Genomic DNA, 20,745 nt, shown 5'->3' with positions numbered 1-20,745 from the left:
ACGAAATGTCAGTAATGAAAAAATAAACTCAATAAGCAAGAAGCAGTACTAAAAAAAAACCGTTGCCAGGTAAATTGCTTTTTGCCATTCGGTTATTTTTTCTGAAGAAATTATACAAATGATTTTAAAACATTGTGATACTTATAGAAAATATTATTTGCTATGTATAAATAAATTTTTCAATACGATGTGGCATTAAATTTAGTATATATTCAGTGGAACACGCGAAGAACAAAAAATATCAAATAATTACCCATGGGTATTAAATTTATTAGGTATAGTAGTAGTTTTGAGAAATTTAATATTCTTATATTATAATATGATAGTCGATTTTATCAGTGTTTACTTGAGTAATCCTTTGAAAAGTAAGTTAACTCTCTGTGATCGAGTTTTCAAATTTATTTGGCTTTCATCAACAAAGAAAGGTCATGTTGAAATTAGCTATCCGTTGCGATCATAGGGGCTATCAATCGTAACTCAAACATTTTATTCCTCTATAAAAAATTGTTATCTCTACGTTTCAAATGTGAGAATAAATCCAAAAAAAAAATAACATTACAAATATCTTTCATTAGCAAATAAATTTTTTCGAAAATATGCAAAACTAAACTACAAGTTACTCGTTACGATCCATACGAAAATAACAACAATATCGTAATATTTAATCTATATCATTGATAGCTATATTTTTTACTCTTTATACTTTTATTTTTACATTGATATTTCATCAACAGTTTTTTTCTTTTTTTTTTATATTGTACTCTGCAATAAATCGTAAATTTTTCTATTACGTTCAAATCGAAATATCTCTTTGATAACTTTTTTTTATCATTTATAAATAATAACTTTTGAAAAAGTTTAATATTATTTCTATTTTATATATAAATAAATTAAAGATAAAAAAAAAGCTGTGACCTATTTCTGCTAATATGAGTTTGAAACATAAAAAATTACAACTCAATATTTTATATTTCATTTAATGATAAAAAATTTATTAACTACATTTAAAAAAATCCCGCGACACTGTAATGGAAAATTCGATTTTTTAAATCGGGTCAATCCATATTTATACAATTATTTATTATTTTTCAAGCATTTCCACAATCTAATTTTCATTGACATAAAAATGAGTGACATCAAAAAAAAAAAAAAAAAAATTATGACAAAAAATAATCTTAGGCATTTTTTTAAAAGAAATTTATGAGTATTTATTTTTTACATTCAGAGACTATATATGACGTTTCCAAATAAATTTCATTAAACATATTTTTATTTCAATTCAAAATTCTCCTGAACATATAAATTATTTGATATATATGCATGAATGGGATCCCATAATTCAAAGTATCTCATAAAACAGAAGTTCTTAGAAAAAAGAAGTATTTTTTAGAAAAACTTATGAAACTGTGGTTAAATATATAACCAACTTTAACCTCAAATTTATTGCTACCCTTGAGCTATTATATATATATATCACTAATTTTTTTTAGCAGTTTTATTACGTTTATAAGACCCCAAAGGCGACGGAATAAACGTAACACAATCATTAATTTCTTGACGTCGAAATCTTCTAATGAAATTTTTTTTTTTACGATTTAATAGCCCGTATTTATAACGAATAAAATTATGAAAACATAATATCTTCATAAAAATAATTATATTTATGTTGAAAAGTAGTTTTTTTTTTTTTTTTTTTTTTTTTTTTTAACGAGAAATTAGTATAAAATTACGTTATTTAATTTGCACTTTTTTCAAGTTTCTGTGATTTCCATTTTTATTTATTTATTTTAATAGAGGGGTAGGGGTGAAACGGGACACTAAATTTTCTACAAACGTATGGTAAAATATGACTACTTTTTAAGAAAAAAATAATTTTCTTTGTAAACGTTTATCTACAGTCCCTAGAAAAAACATGGGGTGAGTTAGTTACCTCAAAAAAAAAAAAAAAATATTTTTTCCGGAGCTTCACCAAAATTTTGGTGAATTGAGTTAAGGTTGGACGAGAGTAAATCGACTTGATGGTTAAAAGCCACAAAGAATAATAATCGGCTTAGGTAGGCCGTCTTGCCCCGGTCTCCCCTAATTTGAATTTTTTCGTCAGTTTCTATATGAAAAATATTCGATCTGTCAGATATGACTTGAAGGTTGATATTTAATTTATAAGAATACAGTTTTTTACGCACCTAGTGCGGAAAAAGCGAAATTGCAAGCCCACACGTATGTTTGCCTACCCTAGCCTAAGCGTGTCCTACTTTCCTCTGATTGTGCAATATTTTTCACCAGATCTGCACCTGAAAGTTTAAATTCTTGTCTCTGTGAGAAGAATAGCGCATGAGCTATTTTTTATCATTTTTATTTTCATACGAAAAAGTACGAGTTCCTGTGCGCTAAATAGATCAGGAAATCAAACTTTCGCAGGTATGGTAAAAACAATGTTTCTGTCCAATGAAAGATACGTTCACTCGATTTTACTTCTGAAACTTCTCATATGTTTTTTAGTAATTTCAGATTACTAATTTTATTTATCTAAGTGACAGTTCTGACTTGCTAATGGCAATTAACGCTTACGCTAATAGTTGATCACACTATTGGCCTTAAATTAACTTTTTTCTGACTGTCTGCTGACGAAACTTTAAATTAAAATGCAGATAATCATAAAAAATATTGCGTTCGACACAGTACGAAACACGATTTCATCCCTTGTCGTACAATAAACTATTTCATGATGCACAGAAAAAAAGGATTTCTTGGCGAAAAAAATTTTTTCTTGTTCTAAGAGAATTTTACTTGACCCAAGAAATTTTTTGTATTATAAAGTGAAAACAAAAATTTTCTTGGGGTGAGAAAAAATTTTCTTAGAACAAGAAAAAAATTTTTCAGGCGAGGAAAAAATTCTTGAGCCAAGAAAAATTTTTTTCTTCAATTCATAATACAAAAATATTTCTTGTGCCAAGAAATTATTTTTTTCTGTGTGAAATTCATATTTTTGCATCCATAAAAATTACCATATTAATGAAAAGCATTAAAAAAAAATCATTTCTACGTAAAAAAAAAATTTTTTAATGAATTGTAGAAAATATATGAAAGCGTTTCAATCGAGATATAACTTTGCACATGTACTTATTTAATTTCCCGGCGATTTGCGTCGCTTTTTTTTAACAAAACTTTCCATATAAATTTTTAACAAATTTGCGGATAGGATCACGTAGGTATTATGTCTGTTAGTATTCCTATCCAGCTATTATAACAGTAGCACGAGCGTAGCAACGCGATCGAAACTCGGTTTTCATGAAACGCGGAGAAAGGATAATAGGGTTCACTTTAGCCCCCCGTATGCACTACCCATGTGTTCTCATACCCTCTCGATAGAGAAGAGGACTAAGGGGTATGCAGATAGATTCTCTTTTTCTCCCTTTGAATGCAGACCGTTGCTGCACATATGCGTTAATAAGCTCGGGCTTGGCATCATATCTAACGTCCTTGCAATCCTTAATTCATATCCTCTTCTATCTTTCGTCTCGTTCTAGTCATTTGCTACATATAAAATCCTTGTTACCCACTGCTAAAATTAATCTTTCTTTTATCTACATTGTTATAATTACATCATTAGTCTTCTTTATTTCATTTAACGGATAAATTTTATTTTACATTTTCACGACAAATGATAAATTGCAAACACTGGTTACAGTAAAATGAAAATTGAATACGTGAAAATAATGGTTGAAATATGGTTTTTTAAAAAAAAAAAAAAAATATATATATATATATATATATATATATATATATATATATATATATATATGTGTATATATAAAAATAAAATTGTTTTTCAAAATAATAAATGTTATTTCTATGGTAATTTTCTATTTTTTTTTATAAAAAAAAAAATTTCTTATCTAAGTTTTTGAAAACAATATGTAAATTAATTATTTTATTCATTATACTGTAAAAAAATTTTCGAGGTGAACGCGGAGTGGATGATTTTTTATTTTTTTAATTTCCTCGGAGTGAATTTCACCCCGAAGGGGAGTTTCGGAAAATATTAATTATAAAAAAAATTACTAATACACGGTGAGCTTAGGTCTTTGATATTTAGACATTTATATTGAGTACGTAAATAATTACGAGCTCCCTGAACATATATTCGCGCGAAATTATCTTTAAAAATTATAACCAGCTGATAATAAAACTTTCACTGAGTCACAAACTGTCGTATGATTTACATCAACCATACCACGAGATAACATTTCATATTGCACCGAAATATAAAATATTCCCATAAAAACTATCTCACTATAGCTATTCAATAATTTAATATTTTCACTATGTATTATATATATGAAATTATAATTTAGTGAGTTACTAAAACATTTTATAAATTAAAAACATAATATTTTAAGTTTAATTATTAATATCTGAATGAATTATTTATTTAAATAATTATGTTTCTAATTAACAGCTGCTTCTATTTAATATTAATTTATTTAAGTATTAAAACTCCGGAGGGGAGTGAATGCGAATTTAAATAAAATTCGCGCCACTCCGAAATCACTCCACCCATAAAAAACTCCCTATTCACTCCGCATTCAGAGAATTTTTTTTTAAACTCCGGAACTCCGAGCGACGAAGTGAATTTGGATTCAAATAAAATCCGTAATCACTCCCGATTTTAACAGTGCACTGAAAAATTTAATTTATTTTTTTGCAATGTGAGTTTGCATGAATACGCAAAGCAAACAATTTTAAATTACTAACTGACAAAAGTGACATCAAATATTCCCGCAAATATCGATCGAATTTCAAAATAATGTATAGTAGCGCCATAATTATTTTAGTTGAATAATTCAAAATTGAACAACAAATACTAATGTTCATTATAATTATTCATTCATTTTAATTACAGCTCGTTAATTAATAATCAAATGAACTGTCAAAAATAAAACATCAAATCGAAACCTAATAATTTATTGTATCGTGACAGTTAAAATGTAATTAAAAATTAAATGTTACAGTTTCGGTTTTAATTGGAGAATAAATAATGAGTGTAATTCGTGTGTTCTTGAATAAAAAAAAAATAGTACAGTGATAAATTTTAAAAGAATGGGAAATTAGAGCTCAAGTAAAGTAGTGGAGTATAAGGGATGAAAAATAGAATAGATACCTTTGTTTATTTGACTCGATTCAGTTTCAACCCACAGCAAGCACTACTGTTTATTATTTATCGATCGAGCACTAGGGGCGTTACCACTCCCCGACCTACCCCTCGTGTAACATCCGTACTGGAATTATCTGAATGATATGATGTAGCATATCAGCGATAAAAATATACACCTCTTGCCGTGCGGTTCTATACATTTTAAACGTACAGATATAGATGGAAAATTACTCAACAAAATGAAATTGCATACTACATACATATATATATATATATATGTATTGTATGTATGAATGTATATTTTTTCCCAACCTTTCACCAACCTCTTCTTGACCTCACGCTATCGGTCTACAATTTTTTTAGTATTTAATACCACAGAGTTGCAGTTGTCAATTACACTGGCTCGTTGATTTTTTTTTATATCAATAACTCATATTTCTATATATTGCAAACAAGTATTTATACTATAAAATAACATTTTTATCTTGTCGAAAAAAGTTAATTCAAATATTGAAGTGGAATTGAATGGAAATTGGCCGTTCACAAAATTATACTTTTTTAGACTCCCAACCCCCTTCGTTACGCTAAGCTACCCTCCCCCCCACAACATTGCGTCACAATTGAGAGACCCCCCCCTACTTAAATTTGAAAAAACCGCGAGAAAATTTTTAAAATTGTTTGATAAACTGCGAACGTCGCGTTTCCTAAGACCTCCCAACCCCCCATAAGTTTGAACTTTTTTCATGCACAGAAATTTTGTGTTTAACAGACTTTTTGTTTTAAAATTAACTAATAAATATAAGCATATAATCTAATCAACTCAAGTATTCTGTGTCGTAAATCACCACAAAAAATTAATCCAAATAATTTGTTAACACAAATACACAAAATTTAAGTGTAAACGGCCTCAATGGGTAAATAATTGAATTTAAATCGTCAAGATCAATATAAATGGAAGAAGAGGACAAAGCTTGAGCAGAAAAGGTGTAAGTTTTCAACCCTCTTAAAAGACGTTCAGATAAAGGATATGAAAGGAGAATGAGAAATGAGAGAATGAAAAGTCGGAAATTATAAGTTTAAATAGCGCCACAGAATTGACTTTTTGAACTGACTCGCTATAATGTTGGGAAACGAGAAGGTAAACAAGATTCGGAAAGCGACTTCTCTTTGTTATTGAAAGGACTCGACAATTAGACTTTGTGATTACCTCTATATTATGTGTTCAACTGTGCCGTTTTACAGAAACTTTTTTATTTTTATTCCAGCTACTAACTGAAGTTTCAAAAAATAAAAGTATCAAGTTCGCCCTTTTTCGAGGTCCTAAGAAGCTACCTGTGAAAAATTTCCAATAAATTTTACTATGGGTGCAATGTAACACTGGACCATAAGAAAACTGTTACAAAAATTACAAGTGTCCCATAGTAAACGGTATGCGCAGACGACACGATTAGGACCTGTGCGCATACGTTTACTATGAGAAACTTGTAACTTTTGTAGCAGTTTTCTTATGGTCCGGGGTTACAATGCACCCATAGTAAAATTTAATGGGAATTTTTCACAGTGTATGTCGGCTATTTTTAGAACAATATGTACAAGTGTGGGTTAACATACATGTATGTATGCTATTCTATGCTTTTCAATGATTTGAAAAATTCAAAAGAGTCTCAGGCTGATCGAAGAATTCGTTGACCATAAAAATTGATTTACATCAAAGCTCTATTGGTCGTATAGATTCTGTATTCTGTATTATTCGATAAAAATAATATAAAATAAATTTAGCATCAGAATTGGCTGAATCGATTCGCATAAAATTCAAATATACTCTGTAAGCTTACAACGGCTCTTTGAAATAAATACAAACTTTATGGGATCAAAGGTTTTCTAACCAACAAAATAACTTTTTTTTTCGTCAGCCGGAGTCCCGAGTAAAAAAAATCACTTTACAATTAGAAATCATACTTTAATATAATTCTGTTTCAGGTTCATACTAAAAAATTTCGTAGAGTAAAATTTAAAAAAAAAACCGTTGCTATTAAATGACGCAGTCTAATCTCGATGTGTAAAACAAAGAGCAAAAAAAAAAACGAATTAGTTTTGTGTTTTTTTTTTTTTTATTTCGTTTTACAAAAGAATATGTCTGCGAGGTATTTGTGCTATTTGATAAAGCGTAGAATTTTATTATCACTAGACACTGAGGATGTAAAAGTAAAATTAGAAAATCAAACACAGCCTCAGTTTGATTGAATTTAATTCAATTTGAACTAGGATTTGAATTGATAGTTTAATTAATGAATTGTCTCTATATACATTCACGAACAAATTCCTCGTATTTATAGAGTAGCGAATGGATGAAAGCAAAAATAAAATTACATTCAAAAATATTATAGTGAAAAAAAAAACCTTTTGATTAAAATTTTAATTTATTGATCAATGTTAATAATAATCAAAATAACAGGGTTAATATATATATATATATATATATATATATATATATATATATATATATATATATATTAAGCTCGAAATAAAAGGAATTTTTTATATTATCGAAGCAAAATTTTGAGTTGGTTTGTAAAAGTTGTCTTTCAACTTAAAACTTAAATATCTCTTAAACCCTTGAGTTTATCAAAAAAATCTAAGAGGCCTTTTTTGTAGAGCGGTAAATTTCCGATAAAAAACTGTTGAAAGCCTGAGTATATATTTGTTTACTGAAAAGTTATAGAATTTTAATCAAAAAAACTATTTTTTAAATCTATCAACTTTGAACTTCAATATCTCTCAAATGGTTGGATTTACGAAAAAAACATAAGATACCTTTTTTGAAGAGCGGTAAATTTCCTATAAAAATAGTTGTTACTCATTGTTGTATCTTTATTTTTAAGCGAGTAATAAAATTATGCTCATTGTACTAATGGGAATGTGTTGTTATTTAGGCAGGGTTAAACGGCATTAGAATAAACTTTTTTTTTTTTTTTGTATTATTTTTGGACCACAAATAAATGATTCATATCATGAGCAAGTAAAAAAATCCAATTTGGTAAATAACGGACAGCCTAATATATATTATTAAATATTGCATACAATAAAATACTTTTTTTTTTACCGATTATTTTTATTTGGAATACTTTTGCAAAAAAATTTTTAACGTTTCGTTAAAAAAATTAGTACGTCAATTATTCTACATACACTCGACACGATTCTCTACAATACAACAACCTCTTGAATAACATTGATTGCGATATTTTCTCATTCCTAGTTTACCTACTCTTTCGCTTTCACACATGATTTTTTTTTTGCCGTCTACACTTTCAAACCCAGTGTAGTGCAAAATGAATTCACGAGACGACAAAAAAAAAACTGATGAAAGAATAAAAAGTCGAAAGGAAGGAAGGAAATCATTAGGATCGCGAGCAATTAAGGTGTAAGACAAGGGGTGAAGAGTTACCCAATAATCAACACGGGGCTAACAAGAGGTATAAACAGACAAGAGTACCTAACGAATCCTTTTCTTAATCCTGATAAAGTAAAAAAACCAGATACCGAAAAAAAATCATTGAAAAAATTGATAAAAAAACGCAGACTTTATTCAATGGTTTAATCCAGCTTTTTTCAATTCATCTTCATTATCTTCAGACTAATTTTCAGCTGCCACAATTTTTTTTATTTTTTTTAAATAAGAAATTTTTAAATATGCTATCATATTTTTTTTACTTCATTTCGAACTATAATTAGAACGTTGATTTAAAAAAACACGAGAGCGCGCCACTTTTCGAGCGAATTAAATTAAAGGAAACTGTTTAATCGATGGTACAAATTACCATGTGAGTTAATAACTCATTTGATAATTAAATGTGGAGTTGAAAAATCTTAAATAACATAAATTTTTTTTTTTTTTTTTAATTAAGAATAAAAAAAAAATTTTTTTTATGATGAGGTAAAAAATGAAGTCACGATTGGAAGAAAAAAAAATGACTTCATTACTATTATTTTCTGTAAAATAAAAAAAAATAATAATGTATTGTATTATTTTACCTGATTGCACAATTGGCAAAGATTTGAGGTAAATTTTCTACCTGACATCAGCGAAATAACGAGAGCGAAATTTAAGAGATATTCTATGACTATTATACAGAAAAAAAGAACAATGAAAAAATGTAAATGACGTAAAAAGTTTAACGGGGTAAAAAAAATTGATCGGTCGATAGTCGAATATCCAGTAGATTAACAAAGTCTTGGATTTCACGTATGGACCTTTTTGATTATTTATGAGCCGACATGAACAGACCATTGGATCAATAGTCTAGAGTCCCCAAGTAACCAGAAAGGTCTCAACTCATTCCCTCTTACTTTAATACTCATTCCCCTTGTCTGTTGTCCTAACATAAAATTTCTATCGACCGTTTCGACCAACTTTTTTTTTTACGAGCTTTTATGAATCAGCTCACAAAGTTTTATGTTCAACGATAGTTTACAAAGTTACTTAAATTACGAAAATTCTATACCTACATTCTTTGCCCACCCCCGTAACGGAGTAGTACGTTATAAAACAATGGGAAAAATTTTTGACACGGATTTAATGCTAATATTTTTGAAAAATCATTTTTTTGGTTACGCTGTAAAAAATCGGGATTTTATTTAAATTAGAATTTATTCTATCACTCGGAGCTGCAGAATTTTAGGAAAAATCACTTCGCATACGGAGTAAATAGGGAGTTTGTCTTTTCAACAGAGATGTGGATTTTATTTAAATACGCATTGACTGCGATTCGGAATTTTTCACCGTAAAAAATTTTCGGAGTGAACGTGGATTATATCCGGAGTAAATTTGGGACAGGTAACTGTTTATTTTTTCAATCTTCTTGGAGTAAAATTTACTCCGTTACTTAAAGTCCCAGAGTTTTAACAAAATCATTTTGCATATGGAGTAAATAAGTCCGTATTTACTCCGATTCGGAATTTAAATATTTAAATAAACTCCTTTTAGAAGTGAGTTTTACTTTGAATCAGAATTTTAATGTTAAAGTAAACTTTCCTTCGGAGCAAATTTTACTCCGACGGTGTAAAAAAACTAGGCAGTTATCTGCTCTGCATTTACTCCACTAATTTTTTACGGTTACTTAAAATACACTGTGAAGAATTTGCGGAGTAAATTCAAATCAGATCTGGTGTAAATTCAAAAAATTTTCTCCGTTACTCGGAGCCCCAGAGTTGTAACAAAATCGCTCTGCATACGGAGTAAATAAGGAGTTTGTTCAACGGAGTAATGTGGATTTTATTTAAATTTGAATTTACTCCGAATCGGAATTTTAATATTAAACTTTCCTTCGGAGTAAATTTTACTCCGAGGGGATTAAAAATAGGCAGTCATCTGCTTTACATTTACTCCGCTAATTTTTTACGTTTACTTAACAGGCACTGTGATTAATTTGCGGAGTAAATTCAGATTAAATCTGGTGTGAATTCGAAGCAGGTGACTGTTTACTTATTTAACCCCTCGGAGTAAAATTTACTCCGAAGAGAAGTTTATTTTAATAGTAAAACTCTAAATCAGAGTGAATGGGTTTAAATAAAATCTCCATTACTCCAAAATTACTCCACAGAAAAGACAAACTCCCTATTTACTCCATATGCGGAGTAATTTTTTTAAATACTCCGAAACTCTGAATGACGGAGTAAATTCGAATTTAAATAAAATTCCAAATCACCCGATTTTTCAGTACAATATTAAAATACTCCCATTCGGAGTAAATTTTACTCCAAGGAGATTAAATCAAAAGTCATCCTCTCCACATTTACTCCAGATTTAATCCGCAAATTTTTCAGTGTACAGAAATATTTTTATCCAGAAAATAAATAATTATTCTATTCGCGAAATTTATATATTAAAAATAAATACAAAGTTTTAAATTGGTACTATGACCCTGAGCATAAATCAAGGCTTTGTTATGTTAGTTAGCAGAAAGACCCCGACAACGAGTGGGAGCCAAGAAAAGGAAGAAAGTGAAAGACAATAACCGGGGTGCGACATCCGTTGGCGGCTCCTTAAAATGGTCCCTCTTCGTACGTCGCCCCCAATATTATTTAGTCATATGCATATTCACCTACGCGTGTTGCATGCAAAGCCCGTTGTCCTCTATACAATGACCACGTAAAGAAAGACTTTATATAAAATTTAATCAGACTCAATGTACTTATCGTCTTGCATTATTTAAGTTTAACGTGTATAAATGATTAAGTAGGGGAACAAGTCGCGTGTCTCGTCTACTTCTGTTGGCAATTCTCGCTGGCAGACTACCAACAATGTCAATGGCATTTCCAATAACCGGACTTTTATTTATATAAACTTTTGGCTGGTTTATAGTTTTTCCGTATGACTAACTCGCCGAGATCTTGTACTTTAATACAGAGTTCAAGTTTAATAAATAAATAAATCTCAGATTTACTTACCTCCAGGTGAGATTTTTGTACGGCCAATGTTGCCCGTGAATTGTGAACCTCTTATGTCTTGATCTCTCGAAGCGTGGGTCGGGCTTGTCTGACAGACCGCAACGTCGGGCCTTCATCAGCTTCTGTGTCGCTTCGTCGATTTCCCCTGTCACTTTAATACCGCCAAACCTCTATAAAAAATTCAAATATCATGTGTTAGTATTTTTTAAAAAATAGTATTTAGAGATTATTACATGTTTATGTTTTATTCTGACCTGGGATTAGCTGATGAACTGTAAAAAATTGGGAGTGAATACGGATTTTAATGAAATCCGAATTGACACGAAGTTTTAAAAAAATTACCCTGCACACGGAGTTTTTTTTTAAAGGAGTGATTTAGGTTTTATTTAAATTCGCATTTACTCCGATTCGGAGTTTTAATATTTATATGAAGTCTTGAGGGCGAATTTTACTCTGAACCGGAATTTCGACATCCAAATAAATTTTTCTTCGGAGTAAATTTCACTAAGAAGGAATTTAAAAAATGGAGTCCTGCTCTACATTTACTCCGGATTTACTCCGTTATTTTTCTGGTGTATAATTAAGATGGACTGTAAAAAATTCCGGAGTAAACGCGGATTAAATCTGGAGTAAATTTGAACGGGATGACTGTATTAATTTAAGCCCTTGGAGTCAAATTTACTCCGGGGGTTTTGTTTTAATATTAAAACCCCATATCAAAGTGAATGTGATGTGAAATAAAATTCCGATTACTCCAAAATTCTTCATGTGAAAAAACAAACTCCCTATTTACTCCATTTACGGAGTAATCTTTTAAAACTGCGGAACTCCGAGTGAATTCGGATTTAAATAAAAATTTTTAATTAATAAAAAAAAAACCTGAAATGATAATTACGCTAACTTGTTAGTTTTAAAATATATGACATCAAGATACTAAATTAACTAAATACATAACTGACAAGTGGTCATATTTAACATATAAGTCAACGACTCCAAGACTATAAAAATATTGAATTAAAATTAAAAAGTATATATTTTATAAATAAGTCAAAATAAAAAAAACATAAATGGAAGTGACAACCGACAACTGTCTAACCTTTAAAAGCAAACAATATGTCTTTTTCATATTCTAATAATACAAATGTTAAGATATATTTATTCCTCCTTCTGCTGATATTTATTTATTTATTTTTTTTTTTTTTTTTTTGAATGGAAAATTCAACAGTAGCATTACGTATTCCTCTAGAGACCCCGTTTTTCATAGATCTTTTCTGTTCTTATATATATATATATATATATATATATATATATATGTGTCTTTTGTCTCATTCTTCTCTGTATTATCATCTTTTTTTATCACTCGATTTCTTGCTCTCTTCATTTCATTGGCTGAACATACCCTAGATCTTTATCATTCTCTGGCGCGTATTCTAGCGAGCTGACGAGCTCGATTTTCATGCAAATCCCGTCGTCTCGAGAGTCCCTTGCGCGTGAGATCGGTTCCCAATAGAACACTCGTGTCTGGCTCATCAACTAGAATCAGTCACTCGACCTATTCCATCAACTATGATCGGGCTTTGTGATATAATACCGGATAGAAATTCCTATTATACTTTAATTACCATTTTTACATTATAAACTATACTAATACTCATATTTATTAAGCAATTATTTGAATTTCTTCATAGTTTTAAATATTTATGTGGGTTAAAAATTTATTTATTTATTGTCTGAGTTGTAAATAAAAAAATGGGGTAAGTTCAAACAGTAGGTTCAAATAGGTGTTAAAATTTTCGGTGTTAAATTTTTGATATTACGGCGAAAATATTGGTCTTATTAAAAAAATTTTTAAACAAAAGTTGTAGGAAATTTAATTTTGTAAAAAAAATGTCTCTTATGATTTTTGTATACGACCAATACTTTCACCGTAATTCAAAAATTAAGATTCATAATAAATAATTCAAAACTTCGTTGATTATGAAAATCTTAATTTTGAAATTACAGCTTTTTTACTAGTCCGAAGAAAAAATTATAAGAGACATTTTTTTTAGAAAATTAAATTTTGAACAACTTTTATTTGAAAAATTTTTTTATACGATGAATATTTTTCCTGCAATATAAAAAATTTGGCACCGTTGATTATTAATTGTTATTTTTATCGTGCGCAGAAATCCTGACTCTAGTAATAAGTGAAGACTTTACCTGCAGATCTTTGACAGCTTCTCTTAATTGATCATCCGTTCTAAGATTTCCTGTCTCCAGATCACTCTCTGGCAAATACCCGAATTTCATTAGATAATTTTGCTGCAACAGAAAAAAAAACAATTTTTTTTTAATATATATTTAAATAGTTTTCTATAATATGATAGCTGATAAATTCTTCTAAGTATTTATAATTTAATATAAATGATAACATAAAATGAAATATGTAATAGAGATTCTTGTAAACAAGAAAATGTGTGAAGTAAAAGTTGTTGAAAAGTATAAAAAATAAAATTGACGGGAGTAATAAGTCTTGGATAAAAGTAAACGATGGAAGATACGAGTAAGTGGAATTTAAACTATAGACGAGAGAAAAAACCTTACGAAAAGAAATTTATGAAAAAGTTTCCAGTTGTGGTAAAAGATGTTACGAAAATTTTTGACGTTTTGATTTACGGTTTTGTAGCTAAAGCCATTGGACCGCAGAATTAAATAAAGATATTAATTATTTATTTATTTATTTTTTTTTTTTTTCAAAATATACACAGAAAAAAAAATTTTTTAGTTGGTCCGTTTTGCCCGCCTTTCTAGTACAAATATTTAAAAAATATTTAATTGAATTTTTATAATAAAATAAACTTTTTATTTATTAGCCGAGAAATTTCTGTGCTTTTTGTTCGTGAAATCAATAATTCAAATATGAGTCACGTTCCACATGTTCCAATCGGACAAAAAAAACTGCTGCAGACATAACAAAACCTCAATTCTATTATAATATTAATTCAAATCCTCAATTATAGAAATTTAATATTCTCGTTAACGACAGTTTAATTATTTTATTTTATTTTTCAATAAAAATTTTTCTTCATGTAACCTAAGTATTGTCTTTTCATAATGAACACTCAAAGTTTTGAATAAAAGTAATTACTAAGGGTATTGAATTTTCACAACAATGTCAATTGAACGCTGTCAAACTTTATTTAATGCAAAATTACTGCATGTACTCATAAATTGATATAAATATATGTTTTCAATTTCATAAAACCAAATTCATAATCAGCAAAAAGTCAATACGCACAAATATATTATAATTACATCTTGTCAGTACATAATTTAAATGTTCAAAAATATGTATAATTCCAAAATTATTAATACGAGTGTCTGTTAAAAAAAATCGTTAACGACAAAATTATTTTGGTTATTTAATAACTTTTTATTAACCAGCAGCACGTAAAAATCCGAGTACTATGAATAAATTTGCAAGTATATTTATAAATTAGAAACGGGTTTGTCTCTGATATTGATGTATTTATAAATATATTATTCAAAAATAAATATTAATTAATTACAGTTTTATTTTAATTAACAGCTAAAATTCTTCAGTGAGTTTTATTACTTTTATGACGTAAAAAAATTTTTTATGAGTGAATCAGCGTATAACAGTAAAATTAAGTATAATTGTCGCGGATCTGTAAGTACGATTTTGGAATAAAATTTTTGAGAAATAAATGTCTATTTATAAATTGTATGATTCAAAAAAAAACCGCGGGAAAATTTGAATTTTGTAGTTAATAATTTTAAAAATATGAATATATACCATATTTATATTAGCTATATATATATAGATATATATGTCCTCTTGTGATCTTAGTCATACAATAGAAATTAATCAGACGAATGTATTATGTGCACCTCTGGGCCTTTTAGACTCACAGTTAATTCATCTCAATTCCGGCCACTTTATACGTCATCGTCATCGTCGATTAAGGCTTTGCACGAACTCGTGGACTTGTACACAACGGTCATATAATTGACGGCTTTCCCTCGTTAAAGCTCGTTGCCGTGTCCTCGGACGTGACCCCAAAGTTCGCACGTTCCCGCACGTCATAAGTTTTTCTTTTTAATAACGAACTTGCATATTAATTAAAATTTCAAATTACTTGTGCATAAATTAAACTAATTATTTGTTTATAATTTTCCTGTTATATTATTAATTTAAAAACTTATATCTTTGTGTACTATAATTCCAAAAAAACTGTCATGTTCATAGTCCGTTTCAGTTCTATTATTTTCAATTTTAAATTTTTCATACAAAAACTTTCAACAAAAATTACTTAACAAAAAATGAATCTAACGTGTTCTAATTATGAAAATTCAGTCTACACAAGAAAAGTATACCTTAGAATGAGAATTTTTCTCGACCCAAGAAAATTTATTGCGATCTAGAAGAAAAGTCAAAATTTTATTGAAAAAAAAAAAAAATTCTTTCAGAGGCAGAAAATTTTTTTGAACAAAAAAATTTTTTTTTTTGACTAAGAAAATTTTGCCTTTTTTCCAAAAATTTGCAAAAAATATTCGTGTACCAAATTATTATTTTTTTCTGTGTTGTAAACTTAAAGAATCAGCTTCAAAAATCTAACTATTAATTCAACAAAAATTTAATAATTTGGATATTTTATTTTAGCAGAAAGTTAAATTTTCCCATGGATTTTTTACTGAGTCAATATAAGGGCAATAGACTCTATAATTTTTTCGCAGTAAACAAAAACGTACGAGTATTTTTTCGAATGTTTAAATTTGAAACCTTGATTTGTGTGGGAGGGACTTGGTCTCCGATATCTAGAGAGAGTTTTTTTTCTAATTTTTACAACCGGCAGGAATATTTTTTTCTGCTTTCTAGGAATGTGAAAATTCGTTGGCATCCAATGTTGGAAACTTCAGGTTCATATTCAAATTCAAAAAGCAATTTTTTATATACTTGGACATGATAGCCCGTTTTTTGGATTTTTTTTATCAAACCCTTGCATTTGAAAGGGTGAAAAAAATGCAGGATTGATTTTGCGAGCCAGTCCCAAAACTTCTCACTATTTTTAAACTTATGAAGCTTGAAAAAATTCTTTTTCATATGTTTTTGAACTCAAAGAAAGTTTTACCTTATAGTGAACTCAAAAAATTCAAAATTTCAGGATTATTTCAATTTGTAAAACTAGCAATTTTGATACGATTGGAAAAAAGTCGCTTATATTTGTATCACCCTTGATATATTTATAAATATGTATATTACTTTTTTCATGTATTCTATCTATAGTTCGATAAATATTAATGCCAAGTAATTTGCAATTGACATTACCAATGTTCAAAATTCATGATTAATATATATATGTAAATATATGTTTATAAATAAATATATTAATTATTTTTGATGATTATTTTATTCAAAATAGCAGTAGCAGACTCATTGTCTGTCTAAAAATAACAATCTAGAAAAAAAAAAGAAAATACTCTAATGAGGAAAAAAAAATATCCCAAGAGCAAATAATTGTTGAAACATCTACCGAAGTTACATTTGCTTCCTCCTCACGCTCGTTTTCCCTCAGATAACGACTCTGTACTCGTTTTATCTTACACCTGGGAATATTTGCTTCGAGTTAAATGGCCTTAAGGTACATTAGAAGACACAAAATGTTGGGCCAAAATTTGAAAGGAAATTTACTGAAATTATTATTAGTGAGTTTGAAAATTTTTTCATATGATGGTTTTTTATTAAAGTACCATGTAAGGTTGCGTGATAAAAAATGGAACAATGTTGAGTATAGTACGCAGTGATGCTTGTTTGAAAACCTTTTTAACAGGTGGAAACATATAATATATATATTGCACAAATACTGAGTGACTTCAAACGCGGTTGGTGTACACTTGGGAATCTATAAAAGGCGCGCGTTCTCTTCGGTGACACAAAGAGCAAGAATGTAAGAAGTATATAACCACGTGTGCACAGCCAACCGGTACTATATTCGCTAAAAGGACTCACAATAGCGATACGACAAGAACACAAGGGAGAGATTGCAAGCATGACCAAAATGGGATTCAAATCCTTGTTTTATCTTTTTTTTCTTTTAATGTGTAATTGCTTGCCTTTACTCCGACTGATTCATTTTTGCGTGCAGTCTTTTTACTGTCGGAAATTATCAAAAAAATTGTTTTTTAATAATTTTGAGTCTACAAGAGGTCACCTTTAATTTTTTGAAATTATTTATTGACAATCTCTTATTTCACAATACGCGGTGATTAGTTTATAGTTATTTTCTATACGTCGCTAATGACATTGCACAATAGCAAATTATCTGTGATGGAATACCGATGCAAAAATAAGTGAGTAAAAGAAAATATATGGTGTCGCGGTATTTTTTTAAAAGTAGTTAATAAATTTTTTATCATTAAATGAAATATAAAATATTGAGTTGTAATTTTTTATGTTTCAAACTCATATTAGCAGAAATAGGTCACAGCTTTTTTTTTATCTTTAATTTATTTATATATAAAATAGAAATAATATTAAACTTTTTCAAAAGTTATTATTTATAAATGATAAAAAAAAGTTATCAAAGAGATATTTCGATTTGAACGTAATAGAAAAATTGACGATTTATTGTAGAGTACAATATTAAAAAAAAGAAAAAAACTGTTGATGAAATATCAATGTAAAAATAAAAGTATAAAGAGTAAAAAATATAGCTATCAATGATATAGATTAAATAATACGATATTATTGTTATTTTCGTATGGATCGTAACGAGTAACTTGTAGTTTAGTTTTGCATATTTTCGAAAAAATTTATTTGCTAATGAAAGATATTTGTAATGTTATTTTTTTTTTGGATTTATTCTCACATTTGAAACGTAGAGATAACAACTTTTTATAGAGGAATAAAATGTTTGAGTTACGATTGATAGCCCCTATGATCGCAACGGATAGCTAATTTCAACATGACCTTTTCTTTGTTGATGAAAGCCAAATAAATTTGAAAACTCGATCACAGAGAGTTAACTTACTTTTCAAAGGATTACTCAAGTAAACACTGATAAAATTGACTATCATATTATAATATAAGAATATTAAATTTCTCAAAACTACTACTATACCTAATAAATTTAATACCCATGGGTAATTATTTGATATTTTTTGTTCTTCGCGTGTTCCACTGAATATATACTAAATTTAATGCCACATCGTATTGAAAAATTTATTTATACATAGCAAATAATATTTTCTATAAGTATCACAGTGTTTTAAAATCATTTGTATAATTTCTTCAGAAAAAATAACCGAATGGCAAAAAGCAATTTACCTGGCAACGGTTTTTTTTTAGTACTGCTTCTTGCTTATTGAGTTTATTTTTTCATTACTGACATTTCGTCTTTGATTTGTTGATATTATTGAAGCTTAAAGTACAGCAATTTTGTATGAAAAGTCATAATAGGCCATTACTTTCACAAAAATTTATCCATGTTTTGATTTTCGTCACGCATATTTCAATTTCCCGCCTGCTATTTTTAAATTCAAAAAGTTTCGTGTCAATTTAATGGAAAAGAGTTCGATCCGATCAATGCAAAACATTAAATTTTTAAGTCACTAGAGCTGTTTCTATGTTTTCAAATTTTATAAATTTTGATTACTTCATTTACTTAAACTATATTTAAATTTTAAATTAAATTATAATATTTAAACTCAATCAATAGAATTTATAGCAAGTTGATCATTATAATTAAAATCTTGTTCTAAATAATTTGCATGACAAATTGTATTAATCATCGGCTTCATAGTACAAACCAGCAATTGAAATCATGCTTAATACAAGTCATCATTGACAAAACATAAATTAACCAAATAATCGGAAATAACATGACTGATTCAAACATCCATTCGAAACTGTCGATTACTATCATGCCCCTTCTACCTTTTCCTTCCAAATAATCACAATTCATCATCATCATCATCATCATTCGTTACCACTTTTCTCGCCACAGATAATTCTGGTGAAATCCGACGTCGTTCGTTGAACTGAAAATTAGCCAAGCATGAGAGAGATGCGATTCGTTGAAGCCGCAAATTCGTGAAACCGGAAGCTCGAGGACACCGCATGACGCGCCGTCTAAATTCAACCGGTGAATTCTAAGAACGCAGAGTAGTTATCCGAGACGGAAGAATGACGGGAGACAAGACAAAGAGAAATAAAAATAAAATGTCGGAGTTATATAGGAATGAGAAAAATTTTTGGAGCCAATCCAAAAATTCTCAACAAAGAAAATTAAAATTTTCATTAGTTTTTTCATTTTTCCGACATGCTGGCTAGCATAAAAACTAACGATAAAAAAATATTAAATATAGAAATGAATAAAGAAAAGTAAGAAAGATGAGATGAGAATAGCCAACAGCTGGCTTTTCCATTATACCAATGGGATCGTTCCGTTTCCTTGTTTACTTCCGTAAGTTTGCGTTCAAGATGACTAAGTCGACAAGGCCGGGTGCAGGAAACGAGTTCACTGGGATCAAGTGGTCGGTCCATCAGCTACTTGCCTTACAACAAATTAAATATATATGCCAACAGTCTCTGTGGCGCCTTATAGTTGTATTCCACTGTGCACTCATGTATATTCAGTTTATCCAAGTTTCAAGAGAATGAATAGATAAATACAAAGCCAAAGAGAATAAGCAAATCAAAAACTACAGTCGAAACCCTGCTGTTTTTCTTTTATAATACGTTTGTCATCGGTTTTTTGTCATACATATGTAATCAAGGACCGTTCTTGAACCAAATATATACATAGTCATATATGTAACAAAGGCTGTCACAGTGAAAAAGGATTCGTCAAAGTGTAAAATAACGCGAGTGTTAATTCACACACTGTCATCTTCCCGGGTCGAAAATTTGGTCTGTTTTAAATCACATATTTAATCAAATTTCGCGCGTACTATTCCTTATTTAAACTGTTTTCAGGCTTGTTTTCAATAATGTCGTCTGGTTTTGGTCGCTCCTAGATCAAAATCAGACTTTTACTGCCTATTATTCTTATAAATCTATTTTTGATCGTCTTCAGATCAAAAGCTGCTTACAATTTTCATAAAAATTCAATGACAGGCCAATTAGTCCAAATATAATC

At 28.9% G+C, this 20,745-nt stretch overlaps 1 protein-coding gene across 2 annotated transcripts in view; it reads right to left on the bottom strand.

The window, feature by feature from the left end:
- LOC103570893 (matrix metalloproteinase-2) overlaps positions 1–20,745 on the bottom strand; it is a 142,783-nt gene that overhangs the window by 80,881 nt on the left and 41,157 nt on the right. For both annotated transcript variants that reach the window (XM_014441024.2, XM_053742944.1), the window contains 2 exons: positions 13,805–13,906; positions 11,603–11,772 (listed from right to left, as the gene is read on the bottom strand). In XM_014441024.2, the coding sequence (XP_014296510.1) occupies positions 11,603–11,772; positions 13,805–13,906 (272 nt within the window). The remainder of the gene's footprint in view (positions 1–11,602; positions 11,773–13,804; positions 13,907–20,745) is intronic.

Source organism: Microplitis demolitor, chromosome 2 (assembly GCF_026212275.2).
Source record: "Microplitis demolitor isolate Queensland-Clemson2020A chromosome 2, iyMicDemo2.1a, whole genome shotgun sequence".
Classification (NCBI taxonomy): domain Eukaryota; kingdom Metazoa; phylum Arthropoda; class Insecta; order Hymenoptera; family Braconidae; genus Microplitis; species Microplitis demolitor.
This window is presented reverse-complemented; position numbering and strand designations above follow the sequence as displayed.